Genomic DNA, 16,468 nt, shown 5'->3' with positions numbered 1-16,468 from the left:
CAAAGGGACTTGTCTCTGGAATATATAAAGAACTCTGACAACTCGAGAATGAAGACAACACAACTCAAAGTGCGGACAGGCTCTGAACACAGCTCTCCTAAGCAGGTACACAAGTGGCCAATGAGCACATGAGAAGGTGGTCAGTATCATCAGCCCTCAGGAAAATGCAAGGCAAAGCCCTCACCAGGACAGCCAAGTCAGAGGACAGACCAGTGCTGGCGAGGATGTGCTGCGGCCAGAATCTGCACACACTGCTGGTGGGAATTAAAGGGGCACAGCTGTGTTGGAAAACAGCCTGGCGGTTCCTCAAGAGGCTAAGAAGAGTTACCATAGGACCTGGCAACCTACTCCCAGGTAGATACCAAAGAGAAAGACAGACAAAAACTGTACACAGATGTTCACAGCAGCACTATTCAAAACTGCCAAAGGGTGGAAGCAGGCCAAATGCCCATCCACTGGCAAATAATAAAACGCAGTATATCATTTTATACAGTGTAATATTACAGTAAGAAAACATACTACAATGTGGGAAAACTTTGGCTTACAAGAACACTGAAAGAAATAATGTCAAAAGAAAAAGTCACTTTTATTTTCTTGAAAAGGAGGCCTAGGCTATCCAAATTATCCTACATTAAAACCAAACCAAACCAAACCAAACATGTGGCATCTAAGGTGAAAATAAAAAGTTTTAAACGTTTATTATAACCAACAATCATTTCAAGTCAGGTTTATCATACAGAATCTGTATCTGATGGCTAAACCCACAGCACAGAGCATACACTCACACCTGCTTGGATCCCAAAGTGCCAAGAGCTTTTTGGGGGTCTGAGAATCAGACACAAGTGAGCTCATTTGCCAATGTCCCCCCACTGCCAACCTGGCCCCACAGTGGGATGTCGCACCTGGTCCCACCCCACTGGTTTTATAACTAATGTGCACAACACATTATAACCAGGACTCCTAACCACTGTTTAGAACATCAGGTTTTGTGAGGGGGGACACAGGCAGCAGGCTGAAACGTGCCCCTAATTGTAACACTGCACCCACAGGACAGTATTTCCTTCCATGTTGCCAGTTCCTGGGACACAGTGAGCTGGCAATGAGAAACCACTTCCAGGCGTGAGGAGGAAAAGGTGGAGGTATACAGCAGAGGGAGAAATAAGGAGGAAGCCCCACAGGGAGCAAGCCAGCTGAGGTCAGTGACAAGTGGCACGAGGCAGGGTCACTGCCTCCCCTTCTCACCACCGGCCTCCCTCAGACACACCCGTCCTTTCTTCTTAACTGGAAGGGCACCTCTTTCCTGCCCTTCTCACAACTTCACCAGAGGAACTTACTCCACAGTAATGATGGAAGGACAGCCTTCTAGTCCTACTGTCTTGTTTACAGATGAGGAAACTGAGGCCCAGCGAGGGACAGGTTGACGCTATGATTTTTAAGTTTGTTCTTAAGTGCTCTGGAACTCTTGGTTCAGAGGAAATCGGCTATTAATGTATAACCAGGTAAACTGGAGTTATCAAAGGGGATGAGCAGCTTTGCCTCCCACCCTACAGGACCCCCAGGAAGATCTGTGCAAGTTTTAAAATAGTACTATAGAGTGATAGCTAAGCTGAGCCCTGTGCTGCTTGCTTATTTGCTGAGTTCCTGAGATTCTAGCACATGGGGACTTGCTGGCACTGGAGTGACTGCAGCCCCCGGCTGGCCAATCCCACCCCAACAATGGGCCTGGAGTCTGCCTGTCCTGGGACACCAGCCAACCTGGACCTACGCAACCTCGCCACCTCTGGATCAGGCTCTCAGGCCAGGCCGTCTCTCGTCCTGATCGCTCTAGGGCAAGTGTCAGAACACTAGGGGCAGTCCCCACACCAGCGCCCGCTGCAGTCACACAAGACCGGCGAATCCTCCACCTGTCCAGCCTGTCTATGCTGCCCCAACCACTCCTGCCCAGGAAAGCCACAACAGAGGCTCTGCCAGCACCTTCCCCTCTTTCCCTTGGTGCCCTGGCTGACCCTGGTGCTTTCCTGTGTGGCTCATGTGGCATGGCATGCCCCTTTCTCTTGGAAAATGAGTGACATACTCTTTCCAATAGCAGTCATCTCTTGATTAGTTGGTTTAACCATACCTGGAAAAGAATTAAAACCTACATTTTAAAACAGGCATGTTCTAGAAGTAAACATCTTCTCCAGAAATCTTCAAATGAGGACTCAAAAAACCCACACTCTGAAGGTACCAAACCCTGGGTTGAGCCTGGAGCCCTGGATGGCTTTTATCTGGGCAGAGAAGGAACCAAACATGAAGAGGTGTGGGGCCTAGAGTCACAGAAAAAGGCAAGAGAGAATGGCAGAGGATGCTGGCACCAAGGCAGCAGGCAGAGGTGCCCAGGCCGAGTGGGCTTCAGAAGAGGCAGGAATAAAGCAGGCCCGGGGCCGGTTCAGCTGTCCAGCTCTTCCTTAATAGTGACACGCAAGGGGCAGATGCACAAGGGCTCAGGGGGCCCATCACCCCGCGCACCCCCTAGGTAAAAGTAGGGCCGCACCTCCCCGAAGCGCGCGTGGAAGGTGTACAGGTGGCAGTTGCGTTCCGCGTCATAGAAGGACAGCTCGCCCTCTTCGCACTCCAGCTCCACACGCAGGCGGCGTGGGATGGCCAGGACCAGGGGTGAGGTGGCCGGGTCCGAGGTCACACAGTGGTCCCCCTCCACGCCCTGCGTGCGGCACACGTACCAGAAGCCCGAGCGCGTGTCATGGTAGCAGCTGTGCGAGTGGCCTTCCGCACCTGCGTCTGGCTGCACCCGCACCACGCCCACCCGCCAGCTCTGTAGCCCACCCAGGGCCACCTCCCAAGCATGGGAGCCCTGCGAGAAGATGCGGGAGCCCAGCAGGCAGGGGGCTGAGGAGAAGCGCTCCGGGTTCTCCACCTGCACGCGGTAGCCGTGGTTGGTGACGCTGGTGAGGTCATCAGACACTGAGAGCCAGCCGGCTGCGGTGTTGGGATCGAAGCTGAAGGGCACTGAGGGCGGAGGGCAGAAGGGGGACAGTTAGCAAACCTGATACTCTCCCACCTGCCACACCAGGTGGGGTGCCAGGGGCCCAAACCAAACCACCTCAGTTCTAGCTGCCCTGGGCTGATGGGGATCATGGGTTCAAATGCATGCATCCCACCAAAAAGTATGTGGAAATCCCAGCCCTCACCCAGTAGCTCAGAATGTGACTTACTTGGGAATGGGGTTACTACAAATATAGTTAAGGTGAAGTCGAACTGGGCAGCGTGGGCCTTTAACCCTTCTCTGTGCCCAAAACACCTCCCTGCGCCCCTCACCAGATTTGATGGAACCGATCATCTTCTTCCAGACGCGGTACTGCAAGGAGTCCAGGTACCTGCAGGGGTCGATGAGCAAGCCAGGCTGGATGGGCTCCGGCTCCACGGTGCAGAAGAGCCTGTGGAAGGAGGACCGGGCATGGTGGGTGGGGTTGGGGCCAGGCACCCTGGGCTGATCTGGGTAAAACGGAAATGGGTGACAGGCCTTGCTCCCTTGCCTCAGGCCTAAGTTTCCTGGCCGCCTTCCCCGAGACAAACCTGGATCGGTCCAGGAACCGACTGGGCCGCCACACCCTTCAGGATTCAGTAGGAGGGCTCATCCCGCCCCAGCTGGGAGATAGAAATAGGAGGTTCTCCAACACGCTGCCGTCCTTGTGGACAGAGATCACACTGACACATCTGCCTGTGGGATGACTGAGTTGGAAGGGACCCTAATAGTGCTCGAGCCCAACAACACCAAGAGGTCACGGCCCTGTGCTCAAGCGCCTCTAGTGACAGGGAATGCACTACTTCCCACAGCCCTCTTTTATCTTTGGACCGCTGGACGGGACATAGCTCTTTCTTATTCATCCCAGAGAACCCAAAAGCCATCAAGCACATCTGTGTGTCCTGAAGCTCCAGAGGGAGGAGGCTGGCCAAGAAAGATGCCTAAATGTTAGACGGCCCCTCAGAAGCATGAGCCAGATGCATGGTGCTCTCCCTCCCCTCACAGTGGTGAGTGACCCGCCATGCCAACCAGAATCGGAGAGCCTTGAGAGAAAGCTCTCCCATCTGGCATCCCCACCACACCCTCTGGATTCCACCCAGCTGGCTGCATTACCTGCCTGGCCCTGGAGTCACTGGATTTTGCACCCTTGGTTTTTCTGCCTGCTCTTCCCCTCCCCTACACCAGATTTGGCAACTTACCGGCGCTTTCGGCTCTTGTGTTTCTGAAAGAAAAGACAGATACAGAGAAAGCATGGTAAGCTTCTGACCTCAAGAGGAGCCATGTATCCCATGTTCATGGATCAGCAGACTTACGTTGTTAAGATATCAGTTCTCCCCAAGCTGATCTAGAGATTCAGTAGAATCCCTTTTAAAATCCCAGGTGCTTTCTTTGTAGAAACTGAAAAACTTATTCTAAATTTCATATGGAAATTCAAGGAACCCCAAAGAGTCAAAATAGCCTTGAAAAAGAAGAGTAAAGTTAGAAGACTCACACCCCGCAATTTCACAGCTTATTATAGAGCAATAGTAGTCAAGACAGAGCAGACTATTATGTGGGCAGACATGGAGATCAATGGAGCAGAACAGAAAGTCCAGAAGTAAACCCTCATATTCACCATCAGTCAACTATCTGTGAAGGGAACAAAATCGTTAACTAGGGGAACAGTCTTTCCAACAAATGGTGCTGGTAAAAGTATACACTGATGTGTCAAAGAATAAAGCTGGACCCTAACTTTATGCCTTATAAAAAAAAGACTCAAAATAAATCAAAGGCCTAAATATAGAGCTCAAACTGAGAAAGGACTTGTACCTGGAACATATAAAGAATTCTTACAACTGAACAAAAAAGACAACCCAAGTAAAAAAAATGCACAAAGAATTCGAATTGACACTTCTCCAAGGAAGATCTAATATTGGCCAATGAGCACATGAAAAGATGCTGAGTATCATAAGCCATCAGGAAATGCAAATAAAATTCATGAGATACTACTTCATACTCAACAGGATGGCTACTAAAAAAAAAGCAAGCATGGGCTAGGGTGTGGAGAAATTAGAATCCTTATTCACTGCTGATGGGAATATAAAACAGTACACTTGCTTTGCAAGAGAGTCTGGCAGCTCTTCAAAGGGTTAGAGTTACCAAATGAGTCAGCAATATCCAAGAGAAATGAAAACATGTCCACACATAACCAATTCATGAACTGGGTGTGGTGGTGCATGCCTGTAATCCCAGTGACTTAAGAGGCTGAGCCAGGAGGATCACAAGTTCAAGACCAGCCTCAGTAACTTAGACCTCAAGCAAGTCAGCCAGACCCTGTCTCGAGATTTAAAAAGAAAAAAAAAAAAAAGCAGCAGCAGCACTGGAGATGGAGCTCAGTGGTTTCAGTGGTTAAGGCACCCTGGATTCTACCCAAGAACAAAATGGAACAAAACCTTGGTATATGAATGTTTATAGCCATATTACCAATAAGAGTCAAAAAATAGAAACACAAATGATCACAAATTGATGAATGGATAAAACATAACATACAATGGAATATTATTCAACCATAACAAGGAAAGAACTGGTAGATACTACGACACAGATGAAGTTCCAAAACATGCTGGGTGAAAGACGCCACTTACAAAGGTACATATTATATGACTCCCACTTATGTGAAGTGTGTAGAATAGGCAAATTAGGTAGAGAGACAGATTGGTGGTTGACAGGCACTGGGGGCAGGAGGGACTGGGGAGTGACAGCTGAAGGGGCTTCTTTCTGGACTGATGAAATGGTCTGAAATACAGACTGTCATGATGGTTCCACAACTGTACAGTGTTGAAAATCATTGAACTTTATGTTTTAAATAAGTGACAAGCTGGGTGTGGTGTTGTGCAGCTGTAGTCCTAACTACTTGGGAGGCAGGAAGGTCACCTGAGCCCACTCTGAGCAAGAGAGTGAGACCCCATCTTTTAAAAACTAAACAACAACAAAAAAAATGCGTGAATTATGGTACAGTACGTAAATTATATCTCGATAAAGCTGTTATTTAAAAAAGAAAAAAGAATCATGAACCAAAATCATTGGGTACTGGGCAGGATGACACTATTTCCTTAGCAGAACTGTCAAGGAAGGAAGCATTTAAACCCATCTGAGCAATTCTGTGACCAGGGCACTCTGGAACAGGATATGTCATGGTTCAAGGCTCGACATGGGGTGGTCAGCCCACAAAGGTCCTAGCCAGGATGGGACACGTTGCTGGAACACAGAGACAACCCCATTCTTTCCCACCCTACCTGGCAAACACTCCCCTTTCCAGAAGAGGGAGCTGTCCATGGAAAAGAAGATACCTTGTCATCCTAATTTACAAACCAGCCTTCACGTTACAGAAACTTCTCTGTGGGGCCCAATGATGAAATCAATAAAAGTGAGAAAAAATGAACTCAATGCCACTTTTTTTAAAAACCAGAGAATGGAATCAAGAGAGAATAACAAGACATATTTAAATTTTAAAAAACTGAGTAATTTTGAAAGACTCTGTTTACCTAAGGGGTAGAGAGAGACAAAACAAAAGATGACAAGAAAACAGGAAGTGAGAGTGTGAGAAAGGGAAGGAAGGGGAAGCAGAGAAGAGGCTCAGTCCCGGCCCCTATCAGTCTTCCTGGCCTCTGACAAACAGCACAAAGATGCCAGTTCCTCAGGACCAATAGCCCGCTGACCATGGCCCCAGCTGGTCCCTGAATACTTGGCTCCGTCTCTGAATCCTGATGCCAACCAAGCCCCTTACCATAAGAAAAGAGATGTCGTCTTCCTTCAGTTCCATCTGCAGCCGCTCGATCTCGTGGGCCAGCACCTCAGTCTCTTCTGTGAGCTGCTTCATCTTCTCATCGGCCAGAAGCTGCTTCTGCCTGGTCTCCTGGGCCACGGCGTCCAGAACCGCCTGCTCCTCCACCCTCAGGAACTCTCGGAGCCTGTCGAACTCCTGCCGGATGCGGCCTTCCAGCCAGGCAGCCTCCACCTGCAGCAGAGAGCAGGAGGGAGTCAGGGAATCAGACCTGGGGAGCCTCAGCTGTCCCCGAGCTAGTGACCTTCAGACTTCCACACAGAATCCTATGTAGAACCCTAGACTAGTCACATCCTGCATCGATACTTCATCTCTAGGGTTCTACTCATACAGTAGGAAATACTTACTTGAATACTTGATCTTTAATAATGTGCACACTCCAAATCATAACCACAAAAAATATTAAGGAAACGAGGACCAAAACTATACAAATACTCGGAGGAGAAGTACAGAAACATTTCCCGCCTGAGAATAAGACATTGCTTAGCATAATATGAAACAAAAAAGGCTCAAAGAATGAGATAAATATATATGAAAATAAGCTTTATACGGCAAGACTATAAGCAAGGTTAAATACATACATACAATTCCAAATGACTCCCCAAAGAGTGAAAATAATTCATTGAAAAAGAAATGACAAACTAGGAAAAATGTTTGCAATACGTTCAACAAACTCGTGTTATTCTTAATGTACAAAGCACTCTTAAAAATCCAGTGGGAGAAAAGACAAATATTACAAGAACAAAACAAGGATATGAATTGGCATTCATAGAAGAAAACGATACTGCAAAAGGACGGGCAAACAGCAATAATCAAATGCAAACCAGAAGGGACTGTGTAGAGAGCGCACAATCTCTACTGGTTCTTATCACACAGGACAAGAAAGGCTGGAGCAGAGGGAAAACTCAGCTAGAGCTGAGGCAACTCCAGCCACCGTCACACTGGCAGGAACAGCCTCACAGTCAAGGGATAAAAGTCAGGAGGAACATCCCCTCATCAACTTGGATTCTGGAATTTAATGGGAAAAGCAACCATCCAGCTGGAACTCTGAAGGCCTCAACCTGACCACCTTAACACCTGGCCTCGGAAAGAAGCCTCCGAGTTCTCTGCTGCTCAGGATGGAGAGATGGATGCACCCCCAGTCCAGTCCCGCACACGCGAAGCCAGCCAAACAGCTTTGGCCACAGGAGGACATCAGTTACAGGGCAGAAATGAAGCCCACTGAGGCCATGAGGGGGACCAGAACACCACACACGGTGTCCTCCAGCAGTGGTAGGCTGCAACCCCTCTACGGGCTGGAATCTCGCATGTGCTTATGGCTCTGACATAGTGCACTGAAAGCGGACACTCTCAACGCAGCTTCCTGGTCTCCAAAATGTCAGAAATGTTGAACGGCCTCTCTCTGTGGGCACCCAGTTGCATTACCTTATCTCCATGTTCCACAAAAATCATGGGAAGAGGAATTTCTTTCTATGGGTGAGGGTGTGATGTTGGTGGGGGCTGAGGATCTCACTGGAGAACCAGGCTTGGCTTTGACAGGTCAGCTGAGAGCTTACTGCCCTCCCTCTGTACTTCGCAGCCCTTCCTCCTGCTCTGCTCCTCCAGCTTGGGGCAGGCTGCCTTCTGACTGTTTTTTTGATCCTCGTTCTGGCCTGTCACCTTCTGAGATGACTGCTTCTAGTAATTACCCCTCAGCTGGACTCATCCCAGCCACAGCTGGGATACACTTGGTTCGGGCTGCTGGGCACTGCCCTGAAGTGCCCCACAGTGCTGTGTGGCCAAGGACAAGGACTGGGCTCAGGAAAGCCTCCTGTCTGGCCATGGGACCAGCCATAGCTCATTACTGGTCACCTCCAGGTGCCCAGAACTTAAAGACACTGGGAAAGTGCTCACTTTCCTTACATTTTGATAGGAGGAGACAAAGGGTAATGAAGTATCTCGGAGAAAATAAATGAGGGAGACCTGACGCTGAGTAAAAGGGGAGGGCGATTCTGGGTAGAAGCAGGGAAAGCTCCCAAGGGGCATGAAAGCTGGAACTTAAACGACAAAGATGCTGAACACAAGGCTGGGGAACAGCTTTAGCTCATTGAAGGCACTGAGAGAAGTCTGCAGTGGCAGAAGCACAGAGTGCCAAGCCAAAGAGCAGGGATGAAGTCAAGGGGCAGGCGGGGGCAGCTGACAGCCGCAGAGGCCGGGGAAGGGGTCTGGATGCAGGCTGGGGCAGCAGAACTCCACCGGGCAGCTTTAAGCAGAGGAATGGCACAGCGAGGCGTTTTCCCAAAGACCCTGGAGTACACAGACAGTGGAAAGCAACCCAAAACAGGAAGGAGGTGCGGCAACGCAGGTGGAGAGTCTAACGGGCACGGTGTGGTCTGGAGACAGGGACAGGGCTGTTGGTGGAGTGGACACAGGCACTGAAGGGAAACGAGGACCCACGGGAGCCCAGTGCACGGGAGTGAATGGCAGAGTGCGCACACGCTGAAGTCATTCATAGATCACAGCACAGAGGCACAGGTGGCTTTTTGGGCCACTCCTGTAGCTGCTGGCGTGCCATGCCAGGTCCTCAGAGACAAACCCCAGCCAGCAGTTGAGAGCAAGGCTGTGTGAGACCATCGCTGGCAAAGGAAGGTCCACTCCGAGTCCAGGGTTACCCCTGGGTGACATCAGCAAAGCCGGGCAACTGTCCCTGGCTCCTCCATGACTGCCCCACTCACCAGGCACTCACCTGGTTGTGCTTGGCGATGGCCTCGTAGGAGCGTCGCATGGCCCAGAAAGCCTTGGCTTTCTCCCGCAGTGTGTGCTCCATGTTTCTACACTTGGCCTGATGTGGGGAATGAGGAGGAGGCAAGGAGGCAGGTTAGGACTGGAGGCCAGACAGGGAGGACAAACACATTTACAACTGGAATTCCACTCTCATGGGAGCATGACAACTGCGAGTACTGACCCTGGTCCACGCCACGCCCTGGGGCACAGCTGAATGTAAGTACAGTCCCGAACTTAAATCGTTCACTTACAATGCTAAGGGCCCTCAGATGTCCTCTAGCCCAGCTCCCTTGTCCTATACCCAGTACAGGCAAGGGAACAGGGCGGAGAAGGTAGAGGGACCTGTTGTCCCTCAAGCTGGGGACATGGGGACAACATGAACATGGGGCTGCACAGAAGGGCCTAGTCTGGGCTGAGCTCTGAGTTCCTGCGCTGTGGGGATAAGACAGAGGGAGGGGTCACAGGCTCCCTGGGAAATTTTCCAGACTGTACTGGTCTGTGGTCACCAACACGGGGGGTCTGACAACGGGGACAGATCTGCTCATCTCCCACTCGGTGAAGTTACTTCCCACGAGGCATTATCTAAACACGGCCCTGCCGACCCCCGCCTTCTCCTGACAGTCTCATAGTGCTTGGGTCATGGGACACACTTGCATTGTCAAACTCAAATATTTGTCTGCTCAACAGTTTTTGTTTTTTTAAATTTTAATTGTTGCCTCTGACCTTTCTGGACTCCCTGAAGAGCACCGTGGGTTTCAGGTCGGATTCCCACCTTTTGTGAGGGAGGTCGATCATTTTCTCTCCATCTTTACCCTTTTCTCTCTACACTGTGAGAAAGCTTTTCATGTTTTTTCTTTTGGAAAAATAACAAAAATTCTAAAGATAAAAATAATAATCCAGTATTATTAGTATTAGATTCATCCTAATAATAATTCTAACAAATATAAAAACGGTTCTAATAATAGCACTGATAATCACCCTCACCATTTACTATGCACCTGCGTGTGCCAGGAACAGTGCTGATCACCTAACACCCCAGTTTCCTCACTGGATAGGAGGGACGGCACTAAGGAGCTCAATGGATCGCTTCAGGACTTGACAGATCAGCATGTGTCAAGTGCTGAGTTGCGGGCAGGCACCACTGCGCTTCAAGGGCTGGCTCCTGGTACCACAGGGCCATGTGAGCTAGGAAATTTAATTCCCCCGCCCGATGTTCTGGGCTTCTTAAACGTATAGCATAAATGCTAAGACAACCCCATCAAGAGCTCATCCTTCTCCAACTCCAATTTGTTTTCCAGATCTTTCTTTCCCCTCCATGTGCAGACTCATCACACAACAGTTGTTTACCAGGGTGCCTACTGCTGGGACCTCTTCCCTCAGGAGCCACAGTGGGCGATCTGAGACTCCCTCCCTGCCTCCCAGGGACACAGGCCTTGACAAGGAGGCAATGAACATCTTCTGCCCTAACTAGGGGTCTGTCAGGCCTGACCTGAAAGCTGAAGACCCAGGAAGCAGGTGAGTAGTTAGGAAAGGGTGGAAAGAACTAGAAGGGGAATACCTTGGTCCATTTTCTGTTGGTAATAATACAACAGCATAGACTGGGTAACTATTAGGAAATGGAATGATTCTGGCTCAGAGTTCTGGGTTGAGGTTTAAGGCCATGTCTGGTGATGGCCTTCCAGGCTAGCTGAGTTCCAGCGTAGCTAAGGGCATCATGCAGTAGGAAACAGGGAGTGTGTGTGAATTCTGTTTCTCTCCCTCTCATAAAGCCACCAGGATGATGGGGGCTCCACCAGAGGACCCTATCGAATCCTACTCAAAGGCTCCACCTCCAAGCACCAGTCACATTAAGTTTCCACCTCCTAATACCTTGCAAAGAATATCAAACTTCAGCCTGAATTTCTGGGGAGGACAAACCACATACAAACCATGGTGGGGGAGACCTCTGAATGTGGCTACGAGTAACTGGAATACCCTCTACTGACACTTGGCCAAGCTGATTCTGAGAAGGTAGCCCTGGCAGGGGACCAATGAGTCAGGAAATGGCAGCATTGAAGTACTAAAGCATGTATAAGAAAGGGGTCCGGACAAAGCACTTCAAAGATCTCGGCCCCAGAGAGGGTTTAGAGTGGGTCGGTAGCAAACACAGGAAACCTGAGCTCTGATCAGAGAATTCTACCACTTTAACTCCCTAAAGCTGCAAGAAGTGGCTGAATTTTTCCAAGTTTCCATTTTCTCATCACTAAATGTAACTGTCTCCACAGTTCCCTGGGAGTCCATGTCTGGGTATTTTGGGGATTTGCAAGTAGTCTAGGAGTATTCTGATTTAGTGTTTTCACTGAATGATGAACTAAAAAAAACTGTAAGATAAGCCCATCCTGAGTCACCTCATAAACAGTGTGACACATGGTCTTGGTTCCCACAAGGTCAGCACCAGCATGTGTAAACGTGTTAATGATTACCAGACACTAGTCTGTATGAGCGTCATGATCTTGGCCTAACAAGGGAAGAGCAATACACTTAGCAGGCAGAGGGTGCGTGGGCACTGCAGGCTGGCCAGCCACATGCCTCACCTGAGTTTCTGAGCTCTTTAAACAGGGAAGCTTTGACTCCTGAATCAAGTCAGCACTTGGAACAGAGTAAAGAGAACCAATCAAAAGGATCTCTGCCAAAAGCAGAGAATTAGTTTCAGCAAAACAAAACCTTGCAATTAATATTTTAACTGGAATTGTATTGATTTTAATTTAGCTTGGATTTAATCTGGCAACTCCCTTTGGTTTTACTGTGTATCTGTGCTATAGGCAAGAGCAATTCATATGTTTTGTGTTTGTGTGTACATAAGTGAAAGCATATTTAAGCCATACTGTTGAACACTTTTTCCTTTAGGAAGAACAGGCATGTTCTTCAAGTTTGAGAAACACCGCATGCCAGCACTTCCGAAGGTCTTCCAAGCACTTGTGTTCTTTCTAGAGTGCTGGTTTAAACATTACTGTTACGTTCCCAAATCTCCTAAGTCCTGGTCATACCCACTGTGCTCAGGTCACAAACCAAGCTCCTTAACATGCCCTTCGATGCCCTGTGGGATCTGTCCCAGACATCTTCTTTCCTCATGTAGAATGTCCTTCAGTCACTGCCTGCCCCATCCTGTGTCCCCACTACTGCTACTGGCCTTCCCTCATTCCTCCGGGTCTTCAGGTCTGGGGAAATCAGTTCCACAGAGACTCTTTCCCATGCCTCAACAGATAAGAGTAGGCCTTCCTCTCATAGCGTCTCATCCTTCACGGTTCAGTTATTAGTGTGAGCATTCAACTGTGCCTGTCAACTTCACCCAGGCGGGGTCTAGAACTGGTCTGTATTCTGCTGGACACACCATGCCCAGCACATACCAGCTGCTCAACCTACCACCTGCTGTCTGCACACTGACAGTGATCAACAGCCACCTGGATGCCTACTTATCCATACACAGTTGGCTACCCACGCAGCTCTGGGATCATAGCACCAGCAGGGCTGAGAGAATCTTCTCTGAAAGCCAGAGCAGGACTAAACAAGGCCCCAGGGGAAGTCTAGCTACTAACTCTGTGACTCCGGATGCTACTTAACCTGAGACTGTGTCTTTATACTGTTAAACGGGGATAACACCACCTGCATACATACAGCATCTGAAATCCCCCCACCTCTGCAAAATCAATGTTCTTACCACTAGAACTGTGAATGTTATGGCAAAAGGGATTCTGCAGAAGACTGAACTAAGGATCTTGATATGGGGAGATTCCCCTGGATCATCTGCATAGGTAATCACAGGGACCTCAAGAGAGGAGGTAGTTAAACAAGGAAGACAATGTGATAACTGAAGCAGGAGTCAGAGTTATGCTCCTTAAAGAGGGAGAAGACAGGAAGCCTTCAAAAGGAATGCAGCCCTGTGGACACCCTGAATTTGGACCTTCTGATCTCCAGAACTATAATAAACTTGTGATGTTTTAAACCATTGTCTGTGCCAGTTTTTTGTGGCAATAATAGAAAACTAATACACGCAGCCTTGTTGAATTTTTGTGAGCATTAAATTTGTTAGCATGCACATACTTAAGAGCATCTAACACATAGTAAGTACTTAAGAAGTGTCTGCCCACATGATTATTAGTTTTGCTGAATCCTTAGATGGTGGTAAAAGTGATCTTTTTTCTAAAACCCATTATTTCAACACAAACGCCCCTCTGAGAATCCCACAGGGTTCCCCACAGTCAGCAGAGCTTCTGACCTAGCCCCTTTTCACCCGGTAGTGGATCACCATGCTGCTCCCCCAACATCCAACCATGCAGAACCACATCTTGTCTACTAACTCCTGACTTCCCTCTCTCAAATGTGAACTTCAGGAGGTAAGGGGCCGTCTCGGGGACCTAGGCACCCAGAACAGGTTGTGGCACACCGGCCCTCAGCTCAGGTCTGTCTGGTGATGAACAAGCCACACCTTGCACCAGGCAGCAATACTCAGCTTGCAGACTCCTCAGCTCAACTGGCCGAGACCACTCCCTGCCTCTCAGACATCACCTGGAGGGCCCACTAACCTGACACCACCAGGAGCCTCCAGCTCCATCAGCATCCCCATCCCCATCCTAACCACTATGAAATTCCCTTGGTGCCTGGAAAGTCAGGTTTCCCCACTTCCAAACCCTTCCATACACTACTGTCTACATATCCTCCCTCACTCCTTCCCCTAGTTAATACCTCCACATTCCTCAGGTCTCTCCTGGAAGCTCCCTGAGGGTGGGAATTGTCTATCTCACCTCCTGCAGCTCTGCTGGGACTAAGAAAGCTATCCCTGAACCTCATGCTTCCTGGCCCCAGGCTCACTGTTCTTGAATCTTGGCTTGGCTCCAACCTGGGGAGGGTCTGAGTATTTTCAGTCTTGACTCCTGCCCTTCTCCTGATCTGCACCTCTGCCAGTTCCATTCAAATTAGTCACACCTTGACTCATGACCCCACTCCCCACAGGCAGTCCCCAGGAAGTCCAGCACTTTCTTCAGCTGTCCCAAATCAGGATCTGGCACTTCTGCCAAAGGAAGTGCACAGGAGTCACAGGGTTACTCAATCAAACATGGATACTGATGGCAACCCTATGTTCTCATTTATTTGACTACGTCAAAATGTGTATGGAACTATAATGAATTTAAGATATTTCTTAATAAAGGCACTGCAAAAAAAAAAGGAGAGGGGGTGTGGAGTACCTCTTTTTGGATACACTCAGATTCCTGCCAGCTAACTAGTGTTCTTCAAACTGTTGGTCTGTTACACGCATTAGCAGTTGATAAAAGGAACTTACTGCTTCTTTTTTGGGTGTTAGGGATGGGACCCAGGGCCCCACACATGCCAGGAAAGAACTCTACCACTGAGCCAGATCCCCAGCCCCAAATTTAGTGTTACACATTGCATAGCTTCTGCCAGAGTATAATGGACATTTCCAGAACTTTACTTTTATTTTTTTACTATTGATATATACAAATGGGTGATGCAGGTGTGATTCATTCCTTCACCACACGTGTGCCGAGAAACAAACGTGTTTCTTTCTAAGGCCTAAGGTCAAACATTTCTGAAAAGCTCTGAGCCACGTTCACCCATAATTCCTAGTCACTTTTTCCTTTCCAAAACAAGGACTTCTTCACATTAGTTTTACCCTGTAGGTTGCTCCCTGGTTCATGGCCAATGGAACTCTACGCCTTAAGATGCTAACAGAATGATCGGGAATGAACCAGGGGGCCTGGGCAAAAGGCCTCTCCCCGCAGCTACACCAACCACGGGATCGGCCGAGGACCGTGACTGAGCTGCGGAAATCTGAAGGCTCCACATGCCCGGGCTCCTCCCCGACTTCCAAACTGAGGTTCGTGGGCGTCACCCACCCAGGCGCCACTGGCACCAAGGGTGCTGGCCCGGCCGCTCAGAACGGGCGGGCTGTCTCGAGAAAGTCGCGACCCCTCTCTCACTTCCTGTTTGCACTCTCCTCCCTTCTGGGCCGGCCTTGCAGAAGGCAGACCCAGCAGAGAACCAAGTTCGAGGTCGGGGTCCCCAGGAAGTCTCGGGCTGGGCACGCGCAGCGCGGCGGGCTGGAGGGCGGAGCCCGGGCGCGGGGGTGCTGTCCAGCCCTGGCCACCACGTGCTCTCTCGGCCGCTGGGTGCTCACCGCCACTCTTACCCGAAAGTCCTGGGCAGTGTCCTTCACGGGCTGCACGCGGTGTCCCCGGTGCCGGGGGTCGGCCTGGCACGAGCAGCACAGCAGCTCCTTGTCCTCGAGGCAGAAGAGACTCAACTGGCCGCGGTGCGAGCGGCAGAGGCGCGGGGAGCGGGGGCCCGTCCAGCGCGCGCCCTCGGCCTCCTCGCGCAGTAGCTTCTCCACCAGGTTGTTGAGGGTATGGTTGGTGCGCAGGTCGGCGGGCGACGCCCGGTCCTTGCACACCGGGCAGGTGGGCGCCACCTGCACTTCCCAGCAGCGGCTCACGCACCCGCGGCAGAAGTTGTGGCCACAGTGCAGCGTCACCGCATCGCGGAAGGGGTCGTAGCAGACGGCGCAGAGCAGCTCCTCCTTGAAGGAGCGGGAAGGCCCGGCGGGCGCGGCGGGGCCGGGCTCCATGGCACAGGAGCGGCGGCTCGGGCGCCGGCAACTTTCGCTGGCGCCCCTCCCACCCGGCCAGCCGCCGAGTCCGGGCGGTAGGCGGTGCCCAGCCCCTTCCCCTCGCGGCGGTGAGCGGCAGCGGCGCTGGCCAATCGTGAGCGGCGTGCTCGGCTGGCCCCGCCCCACTTCCTGTTTGCCTGAGAAGGCGGGAAGAGCGGGGCGGGCTGCGGAGCTAGCGGTCGCCGCCCTCTGCTGGGCG

General features: G+C 50.4%; 1 protein-coding gene across 1 annotated transcript; it reads right to left on the bottom strand.

The window, feature by feature from the left end:
• Positions 1–906: 906 nt before the first annotated feature.
• On the bottom strand, positions 907–16,278 carry Trim35 (tripartite motif containing 35). Its single transcript, XM_047551328.1, has 6 exons — positions 15,793–16,278; positions 9,571–9,666; positions 6,789–7,019; positions 4,222–4,244; positions 3,316–3,434; positions 907–3,006 (listed from the first exon to the last, which is right to left on the bottom strand). Exons 1-6 carry the CDS (start codon positions 16,225–16,227, stop codon positions 2,429–2,431), a joined length of 1,482 nt encoding a protein of 493 aa, XP_047407284.1. The 5' UTR covers positions 16,228–16,278; the 3' UTR covers positions 907–2,428.
• Positions 16,279–16,468: the final 190 nt, after the last annotated feature.

Source organism: Sciurus carolinensis, chromosome 4, assembly GCF_902686445.1.
Source record: "Sciurus carolinensis chromosome 4, mSciCar1.2, whole genome shotgun sequence".
NCBI lineage: Eukaryota > Metazoa > Chordata > Mammalia > Rodentia > Sciuridae > Sciurus > Sciurus carolinensis.
The sequence above is the reverse complement of the archived record's forward strand: the minus strand, read 5'-3'. Positions and strand labels throughout refer to the sequence as shown.